At 33.1% G+C, this 14876-nt stretch overlaps 2 protein-coding genes across 13 annotated transcripts in view; one reads left to right on the top strand and one right to left on the bottom strand.

The window, feature by feature from the left end:
• Positions 1–34: 34 nt before the first annotated feature.
• On the bottom strand, positions 35–7720 carry lin (protein lines homolog). The gene is made up of 2 exons (XM_076131791.1): positions 7541–7720; positions 35–7308 (listed from the first exon to the last, which is right to left on the bottom strand). The coding sequence occupies exon 2, from the start codon at positions 7221–7223 to the stop codon at positions 4791–4793; it is 2433 nt and encodes an 810-aa protein (XP_075987906.1). The 5' UTR covers positions 7224–7308; positions 7541–7720; the 3' UTR covers positions 35–4790.
• A 584-nt stretch (positions 7721–8304) lies between these two features.
• The window catches only part of gek (serine/threonine-protein kinase gek), a 78233-nt gene continuing 71661 nt past the window's right edge, over positions 8305–14876 (top strand). For all 12 annotated transcript variants that reach the window (XM_076131507.1, XM_076131500.1, XM_076131494.1 and 9 more), the window contains exons 1-2: positions 8305–8422; positions 9741–9981. In XM_076131507.1, coding sequence (XP_075987622.1) covers positions 9894–9981 — 88 coding nt within the window. In that variant the 5' untranslated portion in view covers positions 8305–8422; positions 9741–9893. The remainder of the gene's footprint in view (positions 8423–9740; positions 9982–14876) is intronic.

Below are 14876 nucleotides of genomic sequence, written 5' to 3'. Positions count from 1 at the left end.
GCAGGGGACCATCGGTTAAGTACCAATTGACACGAAGAACTGTTTGTGGATCACACAATTTACCGTTTTGCGTGGGATTTGAACCCATGTCCTCCTGGTGCAGTGACAACTTACACCACTCTGAGCGCCGCCTATAATCGGTTGAAGAAATCCTTTTTATCTGGGTTCAAGGGATAACTCTGCTTAATTAAGCAACGCCTAACTGAAATAATGCCCAGGCAACGATATCTAGAATTTAACGAGGAGTGAGATGAATATGATGTCCTCCAGAAGTTCCTGAAAAAACTAACTATTATAAAGCGTAGAGTCGGTGAAGCACAGGGTAGTACAATAAGCTGTCGTTGAAACTTTGTTTTGCAATAGTAAAAAAAATAAAACCAAAAATGTTGTCATCATGTACAAAAATATTTCATTTTAATGTCGTTATTTAAATTAAATTATTGTTACTTAACAATAACAAGTGCTTAAATTACTGCTTAGTATAAATACAAAAATTTTGAATTTCCACAAAGCTAATCTAAATTTTACATTTAGGAATAATAGGTACACGTTGTAAGGCCGAAATTAAATAATAAAAAACTTATTTAACACTTTTTATGATCTCATGTAAAATGGTTTTTCAGGCTTTCGAATTGGTGTGCGTTCGCGCAGCGGAATGTTGTTGAATTTAAAGATATTAATTATGCAGATATTTAGTGTATGACGTCGTATAATTGTGTATGGTAAAAAAAAAATTGTGTACGCAGCCATTGTGGAGAAATTCACCAAAAACTGATTCCGCTGGGCGAACGTTGTCCTGGCGGAACTTATTTTAATCCATAGACTTTAGAAGAAAAGAGGTGTGTCCAAAAATTAGTGTGTATTTGTGTGTAATTGTGTATGTATGAATAAAATGAGTGCATGCATAAACTTCGGAGAAATTCAAGTTTCCGCTACGCGAACGTTTGGCCATTAGCTAGTTTTCATATAAAGCGCTTACATAGAGAGCTGTAGATTTTTACATACGTTGTTTTGAATTTGTTTATATTTGTTTAAAAAACAGATTTAGAAAAAATCGTAGGGCTTAAAAGATAAAAATATAAACGTAAAATACACTTAATAGGTCTTAGTTCTTAAAGTATGCACTTTGGGGTCTAGATTTTCACGTTTATACAAACCTTGTAAGTATCTGAAACATGTTGCCAAGTATCAATGATGTTCCGTTAGTAATTAAAGAGTTAAAGGACAATTTTACCATGAATAGATCACTGTTTACAAAACAGTCAAATATCACGACGTTCTAAAGGAATTGCATGGTAAAATGTATGCCAAAAATTAGTTTATTCATTCAACTATTCACATGCAAAATTTCATATCATTAAATTTAGTAATTAAAGAAATCAATTAAAATACTGACGAAGCATCGAAAACCTACATAACCCGACCAAGTTCGGATAGCTACAAAAAAGCGGCCCAGCCATATATCTAAGAGACGTTCTTAACCTTACAATATAGTATTTACTAATATGGTACAGTTCCGTACACAAGCGTTAGGAAAAAATAAAACAATTGCATTTCTTGAATTAAAAATATTATTTTAATAATAACCCAACTATCTACGATAAAAACAAATCTTCAATTAACAAGTACTTTTCTATTTAAATATCCGTGTACAAAAATTTTTTTTATTAAGTATATTACATATTATTGCCCTCTCTTTTCTTCAAGGATGGAAGTACCGTTTCAAGCGGGAAGCCGCGCGCGTCCTGTTCGACTAGCAGTTTGTGGAATATTCCACAGACGTTAAATTACGTGCGTTCACAAGAATATAATTAAATCAAAATATTAACTTTTAAAAAATGTGAATACCTATCGGAACTCCGGAATTATTCCAGTCAATTCTGGAGCTGAAAAATCAGAACAATTGAACAACAATTTGGTGTACAAAAATAAATGACCTTTAAATTATATCGAAACAACAACTGTGTTATCACCTATACCAATTCAATACCGGTATTATACGGTAAATTTTGGGATGTTACCTAAATATATTGCATGGACGCTTTTTTGTAGCTATCCGAACTTGGTCGGGTTATGTAGGTTTTCGATGCTTCGTCAGTATTTTAATTGATTTCTTTAATTACTAAATTTAATGACATGAAATTTTGCATGTGAATAGTTGAATGAATAAACTAATTTTTGGCATACATTTTACCATGCAATTCCTTTAGAACGTCGTGATATTTGACTGTTTTGTAAACAGTGATCTATTCATGGTAAAATTGTCCTTTAACTCTTTAATTACTAACGGAACATCATTGATACTTGGCAACATGTTTCAGATACTTACAAGGTTTGTATAAACGTGAAAATCTAGACCCCAAAGTGCATACTTTAAGAACTAAGACCTATTAAGTGTATTTTACGTTTATATTTTTATCTTTTAAGCCCTACGATTTTTTCTAAATCTGTTTTTTAAACAAATATAAACAAATTCAAAACAACGTATGTAAAAATCTACAGCTCTCTATGTAAGCGCTTTATATGAAAACTAGCTAATGGCCAAACGTTCGCGTAGCGGAAACTTGAATTTCTCCGAAGTTTATGCATGCACTCATTTTATTCATACATACACAATTACACACAAATACACACTAATTTTTGGACACACCTCTTTTCTTCTAAAGTCTATGGATTAAAATAAGTTCCGCCAGGACAACGTTCGCCCAGCGGAATCAGTTTTTGGTGAATTTCTCCACAATGGCTGCGTGCACAATTTTTTTTTTACCATACACAATTATACGACGTCATACACTAAATATCTGCATAATTAATATCCTTAAATTCAACAACATTCCGCTGCGCGAACGCACACTTCGAATTGTTTAAAAATACTGCTCTAAAGATAAGCATAGTATGCAATAGGTTCTGTTCAGGCAAAGGACTTTAATCTGCGGAAAATCGTGAGTACTTCGTAGATAATTCATAATACAATATACACATTTCTCTCTGTATAAAAACTGCATAACCCAATGCGTACTCAAAGTATGGCTTTTCACTCTATTATTGTCCGTTTCAGACAAAAGTCCCTTACCTGCTCAAACCTTTATAAAAATCATCGTTTATTAGCATTCTTGGCAAGATTATGTAAGAGTATAATTCTCTAAAATTGTAAAACTGTAATTACTCAATTCCTTTTGGACGTCTATTTCATAATGTGTTGAAATTGAGCTTCAAAAAGTCCAAAAATGTTGAGATTCAGCTACCATACCAATAACATTCAATGAAAATACTACAATAACATCTTATAACTACATGGAAGTAACAAAATGGACACGTTTATACCTACATAACAGTCTGTTGTCATTCTATAACTTAAAGCTATTAATATAACATAATATAAGATCCCGTAGTCAAATGTTATGATTTTCTTTACTTTGTAAACTTGTGAAACTTACTACCAATCGAAGCGAGTTGCGAACCATCGAGACTGTTTCGAAATAATGTCAAATTGTACTTTTGATGTCAAAACCAATGCACTATCAAAAGCTGGCTATTATAATTACTATTGTTGATCCAGAAAGCATTTTGAACCAGAGGACTACTTTGATATCAATAGTACGAATTGAAAGTTGGTATCATAATTGATTAGGAAATGTATGGTTTTGGTAAAGTAATTTAATCTTCCAAAACCATACAATACATTTCCTATAATCTTCACAATCATTATCTATACAGACAGTCAAGTTTGGTCAAAACCTGTTTTAGATTTAACTATGGTTGAACTAAATTGAAGGAAAAAATACCATATTGGTGTATTTCCTTCATAATTTTAGTCATAATATTATGATAGTAACCTACATTTTTCAAAATATTATTTTAGTAAGCAATAACTCATTTCATCTCTTAACAAAATTATTTCTCCGATTTATAGTTTCACAAGTTTACAAAGCAACAATAATATTTTATTATATTATAATGTTGATATAAATTAGGATATTGTATTAATACTGATTACATTTACTTATAAAATGGTAATTGATGGCATTTATTTACATCATTGTGGCATGGAATATAATTTAGTTAAAAACAAAAAAAAATGTATTAAACCCGCATTCTATATGCAATATCAAAAAAACTAAATATATAATACAACCGAGTAACTAATTACTAAAATAAATTAACGCTAAAATCGCCTAAAATTCTAATAATCCTATTTGCTATTATGCAAGACATATTTATATAAATATAATTTTCTTGAAAAACGCGTTATTCTAAATAAAATTATTATTACTGAGCACCCTATTTTTACATTATGGTAAGGCACATTGTGGGGTGTAACTAAATACTGTTTCTTTAAACCAAATTTTCTATATATATTTTTTTACGTTTTTTATTAATAGACCATTATCTATAGCTGCAACATTATGCCCCAACAGTTTTAAAATTATTGCAAAAGGAACATACTCTAAGAGGAAGACTGAGTAACATAATTACATTAAAACTTAACTAAAAGTATTGTTACAAAATATTACAAGATTATAGTTAATATAAATTAGTTATAGCTACGTACTAGGCATTATAACGCGATATTTTAGAAATGTTTGGAATGTAAGATGAATTGGCAGTCTTTGTAGAATAGTTTTATTTCAATTCAAGGGGATGCTAGACCTTTGACATTGTAGAGTTTTCAAAACCAAGTTCAGGAACATTATAAGAAAATCTTTCAAAGATACTGTTATTGGATGTCAACAGCATTTGTCTAGCATTTCTGTATAAAAAATCATATATTACAAGATGTTTATTGATATTCAGCTAAACTCATTGCCTTCATATAGACTCTCGCACACTTCAAGCAATCTTAGCACAGGACTTATGTTGTAAGGGAATAGTGATTTTGACACCAACCGGCTTATCTGCAGCCTCAATCTTATTAGAACCCCCATAGTATCTTCAAGACCTCTACTACCCCCAGAATCAGCTTGCTGGCAAGTCTCTAGGAACTTTGCCCAGTTCCTTCTAACATATTTCAAGAATCGTAACAAGTACAGTAAGAAACATGTCTCGTTGCTGACTAAATAGTCGAGTAACACATCACTGTCGTGCGAAACTACCTTCAGAAATTCTATAAATGAAGATATTGGATTCAGCATTGGTATTAGGTCTGGGTACATTGAGTTCCTGTACACTATACCCACAGTGATATCAAGAGTGCACACCATTGATTCTATCAAATAGTCATCTTGTTCACTGAACAAATGTATCAACATTTTCGTAAAAGGCGTCTCTGGATGGAATTCTAGACTGTTTCTTATGAAAACATCTAGCTTTTTCAAAACATCCCGTATCGATCTTTCGACAATTTGCATGTCTTGTATTGCGTTATAATCTGAAGAGTCTATCGAACTGTCTGATGAATCGCATCGCATTTCTTTTACTGTAACAGCAACTGATTTGAGCACTAACAAAGACATTCTTTGCAACATCGTTTTATCAACTTCCGATCTTGACTGTTCAGAATCGTCATTTTCATCTTCTCCATAACTCTGGTCTACAAGCTGAATGGAAGACGATAATGGGGCTACTTCAGGACCTAGAGAATAATCTCTTATTATTGTGCACTCATGCCCTAAGAACCCAAAACCACTTCTACTTGTCTGAATTCTTACATCATTTAACAATCTGAAGTCTTTCACAAATCTCACTATTGAGTGAGCAAGGCAACATATTTCTTCAGGCAATATGTCTTGTAGTGCCAATGTGGAACCATAACACAAGACCTCATTGAACAAGCTTAGCAAATGAGTATATATTAAACTGGGCAGCACTGTATTCCTCAACAAATCAACAAAGCTCTGTAAGTCCGCATAAAATGGTTTGGTGTCTATAACAGAGAGATTCGCTTTCACACTGATAATATTCTCCCATAGTGAGAAGAATGTTAAAATACAGTTTTCAGAATTAGCTAAATTCAGGTACCTTAGTAGAAGGAGCTTCATATTTTTCACTAGCACAGGCCAGTGGTGTTCCAATGTTTTGATTGTTAAGCATTTAATGTGTGAAGTATCAAATGATTCCGAGTCTGTAAGTATGACAGTCACACAACCATGTTCATTCAGCCTCTCTATCCTTGACTGAGGAGGTTCAGGGGACTCTGACTGTTCCATATCTCTCTGCTCATTATTTGATAACTTTAATACTGGCTCATTGAGTTTGAATGTTGATGGCCTCTCTTGCTCTGATGATGTAGATGGGGTGCTTGTTGTTTGCAGGTTCGAAAATGTGTTGGGTAAGTTACTTTGGGAACTAGAAGGCATCTCGCTGCCACTACTGTATCCTATACTACTTCTAAATGGATTATCTTCTTGTACCTGTGTGCTTCCTGCCTGGTTCATGTAACTACTGTCCTCAAGAGGATGCTGCTCTACATCTTTCCACTCAACTATCCTTTTAATAATATCTAGACTGAAGTTTATCTTTTGTACTGTGATCCTATTGATTCTGTCAAATAGGTAAATGTTCTCTGCAATTTGCTGAAGCCAATTCTCATCTACTGTGTCCTTGGAAACTATTAGAAAACTAGCTAGTACTCTACTGGCTACAAATGTTATGAATTTACTCTTATGATCTGCCAATTCAACAACCTCAGTTATCCAATCATGCCTATTTCTAACAAATATGTCACATGCTTGCATTATTTTTGAACATATGGTGCCTGTACTGTTTTGTTTTAAATATATATCGAACATTAGCTGCATAGTGGATAAATAAGTAAGGGAACATGTCAAAGGCCAGGAAACAATATTAAGTCGTCGGTCAAACAGGTTGGATACTACTTCGTCATCAAACCTACACAAGCACTGGCCAACAAGGCCATCTTGTAATATCCGTAGTTCAGCGAGCAGTTTATCATCTTCAGAATTCCAATGTGGGGTTGAGTTAGAACATGAGGGGATAATTTCTACATTAGTATCACTAGGGAGCCTCAGGAGACTGGAGCAGTCCACAGCATCCTCACTAACGGTACCGCTGTCTGGTGACTCACCATTCCTGGATGGAAACTCCTCTGATGTCTCAGCAGGTGGTGTCTCCGAATCGAATATGTCAGTGAGGACATCTTCCGTAGATCTGTCGCTACCATCGTCGATATCAGGCGCGTCGATCCGCTGTTTCTTTTTCACAGGTTGATCAGAGGCCATACCTTCATCTGACTGTGGTCCACAAAGGTGCCCCCTCAAAACCATTAACACTAGTCCCAGTTCACTTCTGATTTTATAATATGCGTTGTTCGCGCTCCACAATAGCTTTTATATAAAGGCGATCATCGTTCTGGAAACAAAAAGCTGAATATGAATGCATGACCTTTCCGTTTTGCTACTCAATTACGCGGGCGACAAAGCCTTCGAATTTTTGTCCAATTACGACATAACATCGAGTCACAAACATACACAAAACACTAATTTGAACAAATACTACTGTATTTACAAAAGAATATGCACCAATAAACTATTTTTATAAGATAATCAATGAACTTTCCAAAATATTTTGATGTCACACATACCATTGATAAAACGAGGTTGTTTGAAAGCTTGATACTGCTTTTGGTATCCATAAATTATTAATAACCATTCACTGCAATCCAATAACACACAATGGTAAACAGTTTTATGTGATATTTCGTTGAAAATTATATAATTATTTCAATTACAACTTGTTGAAAAGAACATCGACTCCATTACGTACAAATGACGCTCTATCAATGGACGAACTTTTTTCATTGGAATTTATCATATTTTGATGTCATTGCTTCACAATTTACCAATAAATAAGTATTAAAAAATTATATTTGAATTTTTATATAACTATGTTAAATAATAAGTGTAACACAATAAAGATATTATTTATTAATAGAAAAACGATGTAACAATTTCAATTATTTCCGATTCCACATCCGGCAACGACGTTGCCAGTCTGACGACTTCTGAATTTAGCAAACAGTAGCTACATTTTTGAGTTTTTTCTTGATTTGTTTTCGAGGAAATAAAAGATATGACGCAATAAAATGAATACAATCAGTATTTATGAAATTATTATGTATTATGCTTGTAAATTGTGCTAATTAATATTACGGGTGTTACGACTTCGTAGGCCTTTGAACCTTCTGTAATTTTGTCCATTATTTGGGTAATAAACAAATAAGTCAATTCAAGTATTCCTGTTTTTAATTGCTTATTTTATTAAATAAATTTAATTCATAAATAATCTTTTAAATTGTTATCTTGATTTTACTATTTTAAATAGAAAAAAATGCGACAGATTTTGATTATTGGCAATACTGCCAGTGTCCCGAGTAAAATGTCTGCTTCGAAAGGATCGAAAATAATTTATACAAAATGATTTAGTAGCCATAGCCAAAATCAATTATACCCAACAGAATATTCAGGTGAATATCACGAAGGCATGGTCGTGGTGTTTGATAAAAGTGTATATGATGACTCATCTAAGTGTTTTTGCATAACAATCGATAGAAAAAATATAGGTTAAGATCTCAGTGGTATTGTGTTCAGTTCGGAGCGATATAAAAATATAATGAAAATAGAAATGTATCAACGGATCGATATATTAGTTACACGCAAGTATACGTTATTGTTTATTTATAGTCGCGATGCGGAAATCGCATCAATATGTCATGGTGATCAGTATTCTTTTTTTGGTATTAAAATGTATATAAAAGTTCAATTGTAAGGGATTGCGAAAGCGCTCTCGTATTGTGTGACACCCGCAACCTTGTAATGAGCGAATAGAAAGCAGTAGTCGCCTTTTGATTTGTTAGACAATGGCGAAAATCGTGATTAATTTCCTGTTGACCCTAGTCGCGATCATAGTAGCGAGAAGTTAGTACCTGCAGTCGTAGAGACAATGTCACAACACCGCCTTATTCCCTACTGATTGTATTAATAACGCCTTGTTTTCCTTATTTGTGTTTAAAATGGAATTAAATCAAGTGCAGTGTGAGTCATTTTGTATAAAAAGATTGTGTTTATATTTATAAAAGCTGTTCCTTTTATGATCTAATTGGGTGTTGTCGTATCGTATGCAGGTATTCCTATTTCAGATCATAGATACCACTATTATTTTTAACAAAACATTTCCTTTTTATCCAAAGACATCAACATAGATCCTTTTTCATTAAAAAAAAAAAATACAAACATACTTGTATTTGTAAATAGAACGCGTTTTGTAGTAGTCGCCTTATCAGTTAGTTATCAGTGTGATAGTAAGGCCCTTAAATGGGTGTAACAAATGATAACACTAATTAGACATAACCCGTCACTTGGGCTTAGAACCTAATCTACAATATTTCTAAATCCTTCAAGTATAAAGATAAGGAGACAATAAAAAAACAATGAAACACCTCATAACAAACATTTGTAACTTTGTTAGGAAGTTGAAAGATAAAAAAATAGTTTTATACTTGTATATTTTGTTTACATATTATTATGTTATCAAGGAAATGTTGAATAACAAAGAATTGTATGTAAACATTATTATCTATAAATTAATCAGTAGTTACAATAATATCTTAATCCGAGCACTGGACACTTTACTTATTGAGAAACTTAATAAAAACCAAATAAAATTATTAGAATACCATAAATGCAAAAAAAAAAAAATTTCCTAAGATTATTCTGATTTTGAATTACTTTAATAACAAGGCACAAGTCAGAACAACATTCAGCCAATACAAAAACTTATTTCAGATGCTGGAGACTGTACAATGGAACACTATGACACATATAAAACAATAAACTTGCCTTAATTGTTTTATAACAAGTAGATTTTATACATGAATCTCTTAGGTAGTGTAGTGTAACATGAAGTGATTGGACCGCTGACTTTAAAGTGAGTGATCAATGGTTGATGGTGTGAACGGAGCCAATATGTCGGACGAAGAAGACTCGTCGCCTGATCGGGCGTTGGTGGCCACCAATAATGTGCCTGGTGAGTTATTTGTTTATATTAATATAAGAAAATGTTATTATTGTTTACATCCTTATGAACAGAACAAACTAAATTGTTTTGTTTTATAAGTTAAGTCTTTTTATATTTTAAGGAGATAGTTATTATATTAATATGTAAAGTTTAAAAGAAGTAGAGTAGATATTGAAGTATTTAGAAACAGTGTAGACAATCTTAATTCTAATAAGGTTAATTTTACATAACCAGTAACAATTTTTCCTGTAAAAGGTAGGTCAAAAGGTAATTTACCTGTAATTGCAATTAAATTATGCATATATTTACCTGTAGTTTTCCCTATGTAACAAAATGTATATTATAAACTATACATTAGAGATGAAAATGTTTCCATTTATGGCCTTTCACTAAAACACAAGCAGTACCTTCTACCTATTTACAAAACCTTTGGTAACTAAAGAATCATCTTGTTATGAAACTGACCTACCCAATATAACCACTAGATTTGACCAAGAGGAAGAAGAATAAGTGGCAAGAACAATTACAGAATTACATTCTCTCTTTATCAGACCACTCCTCAGATTAATATTTATAACTACACACTAATTTAAATATAAAAGCATCCATAAAACTACACAATCAAGATAAAATCTCTGGCTATCAATATGTTAATTTAAGATTGTTATCAAAGATAGTTTATCAGCCAGTACATGGTTTAACTGATAAGGTTGCGGTCATTTGTCATGATTGAGCTGTCATCTAAGGAGCAGTTCTGACTGGTTTCGTCTCCCACTCTTGGGTAGAGTCATCAATCATAATTTATTAGCTTATAGTAAACAAAGAGTCTGTATAATATTTGTATAAGAATAAGTTAGAGACTTACTCTGATCTTTGAGTATTTATACTAATATAATGTGCATTGTGGTTTACTCAATTCACAATCACATAGGACCTGGAGTAGTTCATGGTGGTGATGGTTGGTAGAGTAATCAGAGGGATTTGACCCATCTATCTGATCATTGATTGGTAATCAGATTCCTTAGCTGTTTGACTATGAATGCTTTTTTCTTTTGTGAAAATCTTTGATTTACTTAATCTGAGAGTCAATGGCTACCTACCTAATTTGAAATGATTGTAGGCACTTATTTCTAAAATCGATGTAATGATGATTCTTGGAAAAGGAATGTTTATGAAATGTATTATCCTCTTTGTTGCAGTCCATTGCTTATATTTGTTGTTTGCATACTTATTTATTTAATTGAATATCTCTGTAAGTCTTCCAATCAGTCATTAAACCCTTTCTGTAAATATTATTGAGTATATTATTATCTAGGAAATAAAAATATGCACTACATTATATCTAGCTCGCAATTATTCACGCGATTGCGAACAGGATAGAATAATTTCGCGCCTAAACTAAACCAGGCGGATATTTATGCCACACCTAATTTTTATTATGTTCTCACCTAACCAAGGCTATGGTTACCTATTCAGTCAATTATCTGAGCAGCCATTGTAAACTAATTAACAAACAGCTACTCTGATTCATGTTGTAACCATGTGTGTTCATGATGTATTTGTATAATTGTTCTTTTTAGTGATGGGATGTCCTTTTTAATTTAGTCATGTTTCCTGTATGATTGTTTTGCGTAACGTGGTTTTAGTCGCGTCGGAGGTTCATCGACACTTTTTAATAGATTTTGTGTAGGTTTGGCGCGTATAATGCGCTCCTATGTTTATTGAATACGTTTCTGCATTTGTTTCTATCCTATAAAAAGATTAGTAAGAGGAACTTTAAGTATCTTCGTTTTTTATTGTGTTTTGGTACTACACAACCATAGAAATCTTGCGAGAAATAATCTTGTCTGGATTATTCACCACTCAGGTTTTATTTGTCTATCGAAAGGTGAAGACTTGTACTTGTACTGTGCCACCCGTATCCAGCTTCTTCCGACACCTCATTATGTCCTCCACATATCTTTCTACAGGTCTTCTTACACGTGTTACCCCCGAGTTCTGAGGTACATTTAGCGGTAGTTTATCTATTCAATAGCGTTTTTTTATATGAGTTTTAACGCTATTGAATAGATAAACCGGGGGCTAGTCACGTTCTCAGACCACACACTCAAATAGGCCAATAGCAACACGCAAAGAGCAATTCCAAGTATCAAATTGGGTGATATGGAATGAAATATAAAAACAAACCGAGTGATCAAATAATAGGATTTTTGATGCTAAGAGCACCTTTGGAATAAACGCAAATTAGATCATCCTGCCATTCTCACCGAATCAGTAACACGAACACGTAAAAACTTCAGGGTCGGTAATTTTAACACCCTTAGTGTCAATAAATATCGACACAATTAATATAATACACTACTTACTATACCTACTTACACTTTATTCCTGTTGATACAAAAATAAATGGTATAACATCCACAGATTGTCTGACATATTGACCACATTATAACTATATTCTTGACGCGGCCGTTTTAAAAGATTCTCGTATACTTATGAATATTTTTTGTGTTAAAATTAGCTTACGTTTCTCGAAGGTGATGATTTCTACTATGTTTTGAAGAATCATTCAAATGGTTACTATTTACCTCTGTTTATAATCAATTAAGCATAAATTACACCTCTTTTTAACATACAGCTACAATATCAGCTGCAGAAATATCTTCTTCTCTTTCGTATGAATAGCAGCCAATTTCGTTACCCTTGAAACTGACTTTTAAGGTACCCTTTGAAGCACGGAAACGCTTGCAAACACTACTAAACGATCAACCATCTTACAAATTTATACCTCTCTCTACAAACCTGCTATAAACCACTGTTTACAATCAATTAAGCAAACCTCTATTTAACATACACCTACAGCATCAGCTGTAGAAATATCTTTCAGTCTTTCGTATGAATAGTACCTAAATTGGTTTCCTCTGGTACCGACTTTTAAGGTACCCTTTAAAGCATGGAATCGCTAATACTATTAAGCTATCCATCATTTTACAAACTCATAAATTGCTTACTGATTGATATGCGCACTTGGCTATAAGCGTCTACCCAAAAGACGACTTTGCTAGTCGTTTAGCCCTGGTCTACTGCATCCTTTCTTTCTATGAATTATATTAGTTATTTTCGTCCATAGCAACCTGAAGTTCGGCATTGTTATCAGACCACACCGACCGAGTTCCCGTAGATAGTGTTAACCAGTGCATACCCTATCGGCGACTCTCGCAATAAGATACACACTAAACTTTCACCATTGGTGAAAACTGGAATAAAATTAATTTAATACTTTTAGATATTTAAGAGAGACTAGGCCATGTATAATAATATATATTTATTATGTATATCGTGGGCTGGTTATAAAACTTTTGGTAGTAAAAAGTTAAAAACACAGCCGTGATTGCCTTGTTATGTAATTGAACGTCCACCATTTAGTTTTGGATTCGGTTTTAGCATAAACATTCCTAACTTTTAGATAATGTTTATTAGAAACTCTATCGTTAACTTTTTTTGTTTGTAAACTACTCTCAGACTAGGATAAATGTAGTCTGTAATCTAGTATTTTGAATAGGAGGGTACCTTTAGAAAAATAGGTTCAAACAACGGGCACAAAGTAAAATCAGACCCGATAAAACTATTTGGGAATAATAAGGGTATTTGATTCGTATGGGACTCGAGAACCCGCGTGTTTTGGCTACCACCTCATCCACTACCACGCTAATTTCGATCTGAAGATTGCCTAGAATCTTTTTGCGATAACCTAGATTAAAAATAGTGCTTAAATGTTAATCAGAGCTGATCTAGCTTTCTATTAGCAAAAGAGATTTCAAAATCAGTTTGTCCGATTCCGAAAACATCTTCTTTATTAAAACTAGACAAAGAAATTCTAGAAACATATTTTTTTTTCCAAAACGTATGATGCTTCTTTCCATAGGGAGAGCCATAGGGAGAGAGAATTGAATTTACTAGGAAATTATATTTAAAGTTGTAAAATTATCAACGCACGCTCAACGTAAGTGTGTGATCTAAATACGTTTGTTATTATTTTCTTTCATAAGGATAAACAGTATTGTATCATGTATTTACTAACAAATGCTACAGTTACAACAGATATTGAATAAGTGATGATTTTATTTAGGTCACTATTTGTAATTTTCCCGTATACGTACAGTCAGCTTCAGGAGCTCGTGGCTAAGTTACAAGAGAAGATCGAAGGCACGTTAATTAGTGGATCCCGGCTGTCATTTTCAAAGATCTTTGACATTCGTTCTAGTAGTCAGAAGCTTGAAAATCTTACTGATGGGTATCGTGTTATAATTCTGGTGATTAGGTTGTGGAGGTCCGATAGACAGTCGCTCCATGTAAAATGCTGGTATTCAGTTTCATCCGGTGAGACTGGAAGCCGACATAGTTGGAAGAAAGGTTAGACTAATATACGTACAGTCAGTGTCAAAAATATGTATGGAATGTCTCATTTTCAATGGTATTTTTTATATGAAAATATCAACCTTTATTATTGTTATTGGTCAACGAACATTACGCTGTGGTTGTTAAATTACTTTGAGGTTAATATACAAATCATTATTTTAATTTAAATGTGAATGTGGACCGGGAAGTTTGTAAGGATCGTACCAAGTAGCGTTCTTTGGTCTCTGCGTCACTCTACGGGGAAAGGGCGTGATTTTATGTATGTATGTATGTATGTATGGTAATAAACAGTAGTAATTTCACCATTATCGTTGATGAAAATGCTTCTAGAGAGGTAAATATATTTTTGACGCTGTAGTGAACAAGCGAACGAACCTCCATACCTCCGTGCCATTATTTATGTATAAGTTTTTAATTACTTTTCGGCAACGCAAACGTTGTATAAAGCTGCGTCTCTACTGCGTCGAAATATATAAATTTATTTC

Source organism: Anticarsia gemmatalis, chromosome 26 (genome assembly GCF_050436995.1).
Source record: "Anticarsia gemmatalis isolate Benzon Research Colony breed Stoneville strain chromosome 26, ilAntGemm2 primary, whole genome shotgun sequence".
In the NCBI taxonomy this organism is placed as follows: Eukaryota; Metazoa; Arthropoda; class Insecta; order Lepidoptera; family Erebidae; genus Anticarsia; species Anticarsia gemmatalis.
This window is presented reverse-complemented; position numbering and strand designations above follow the sequence as displayed.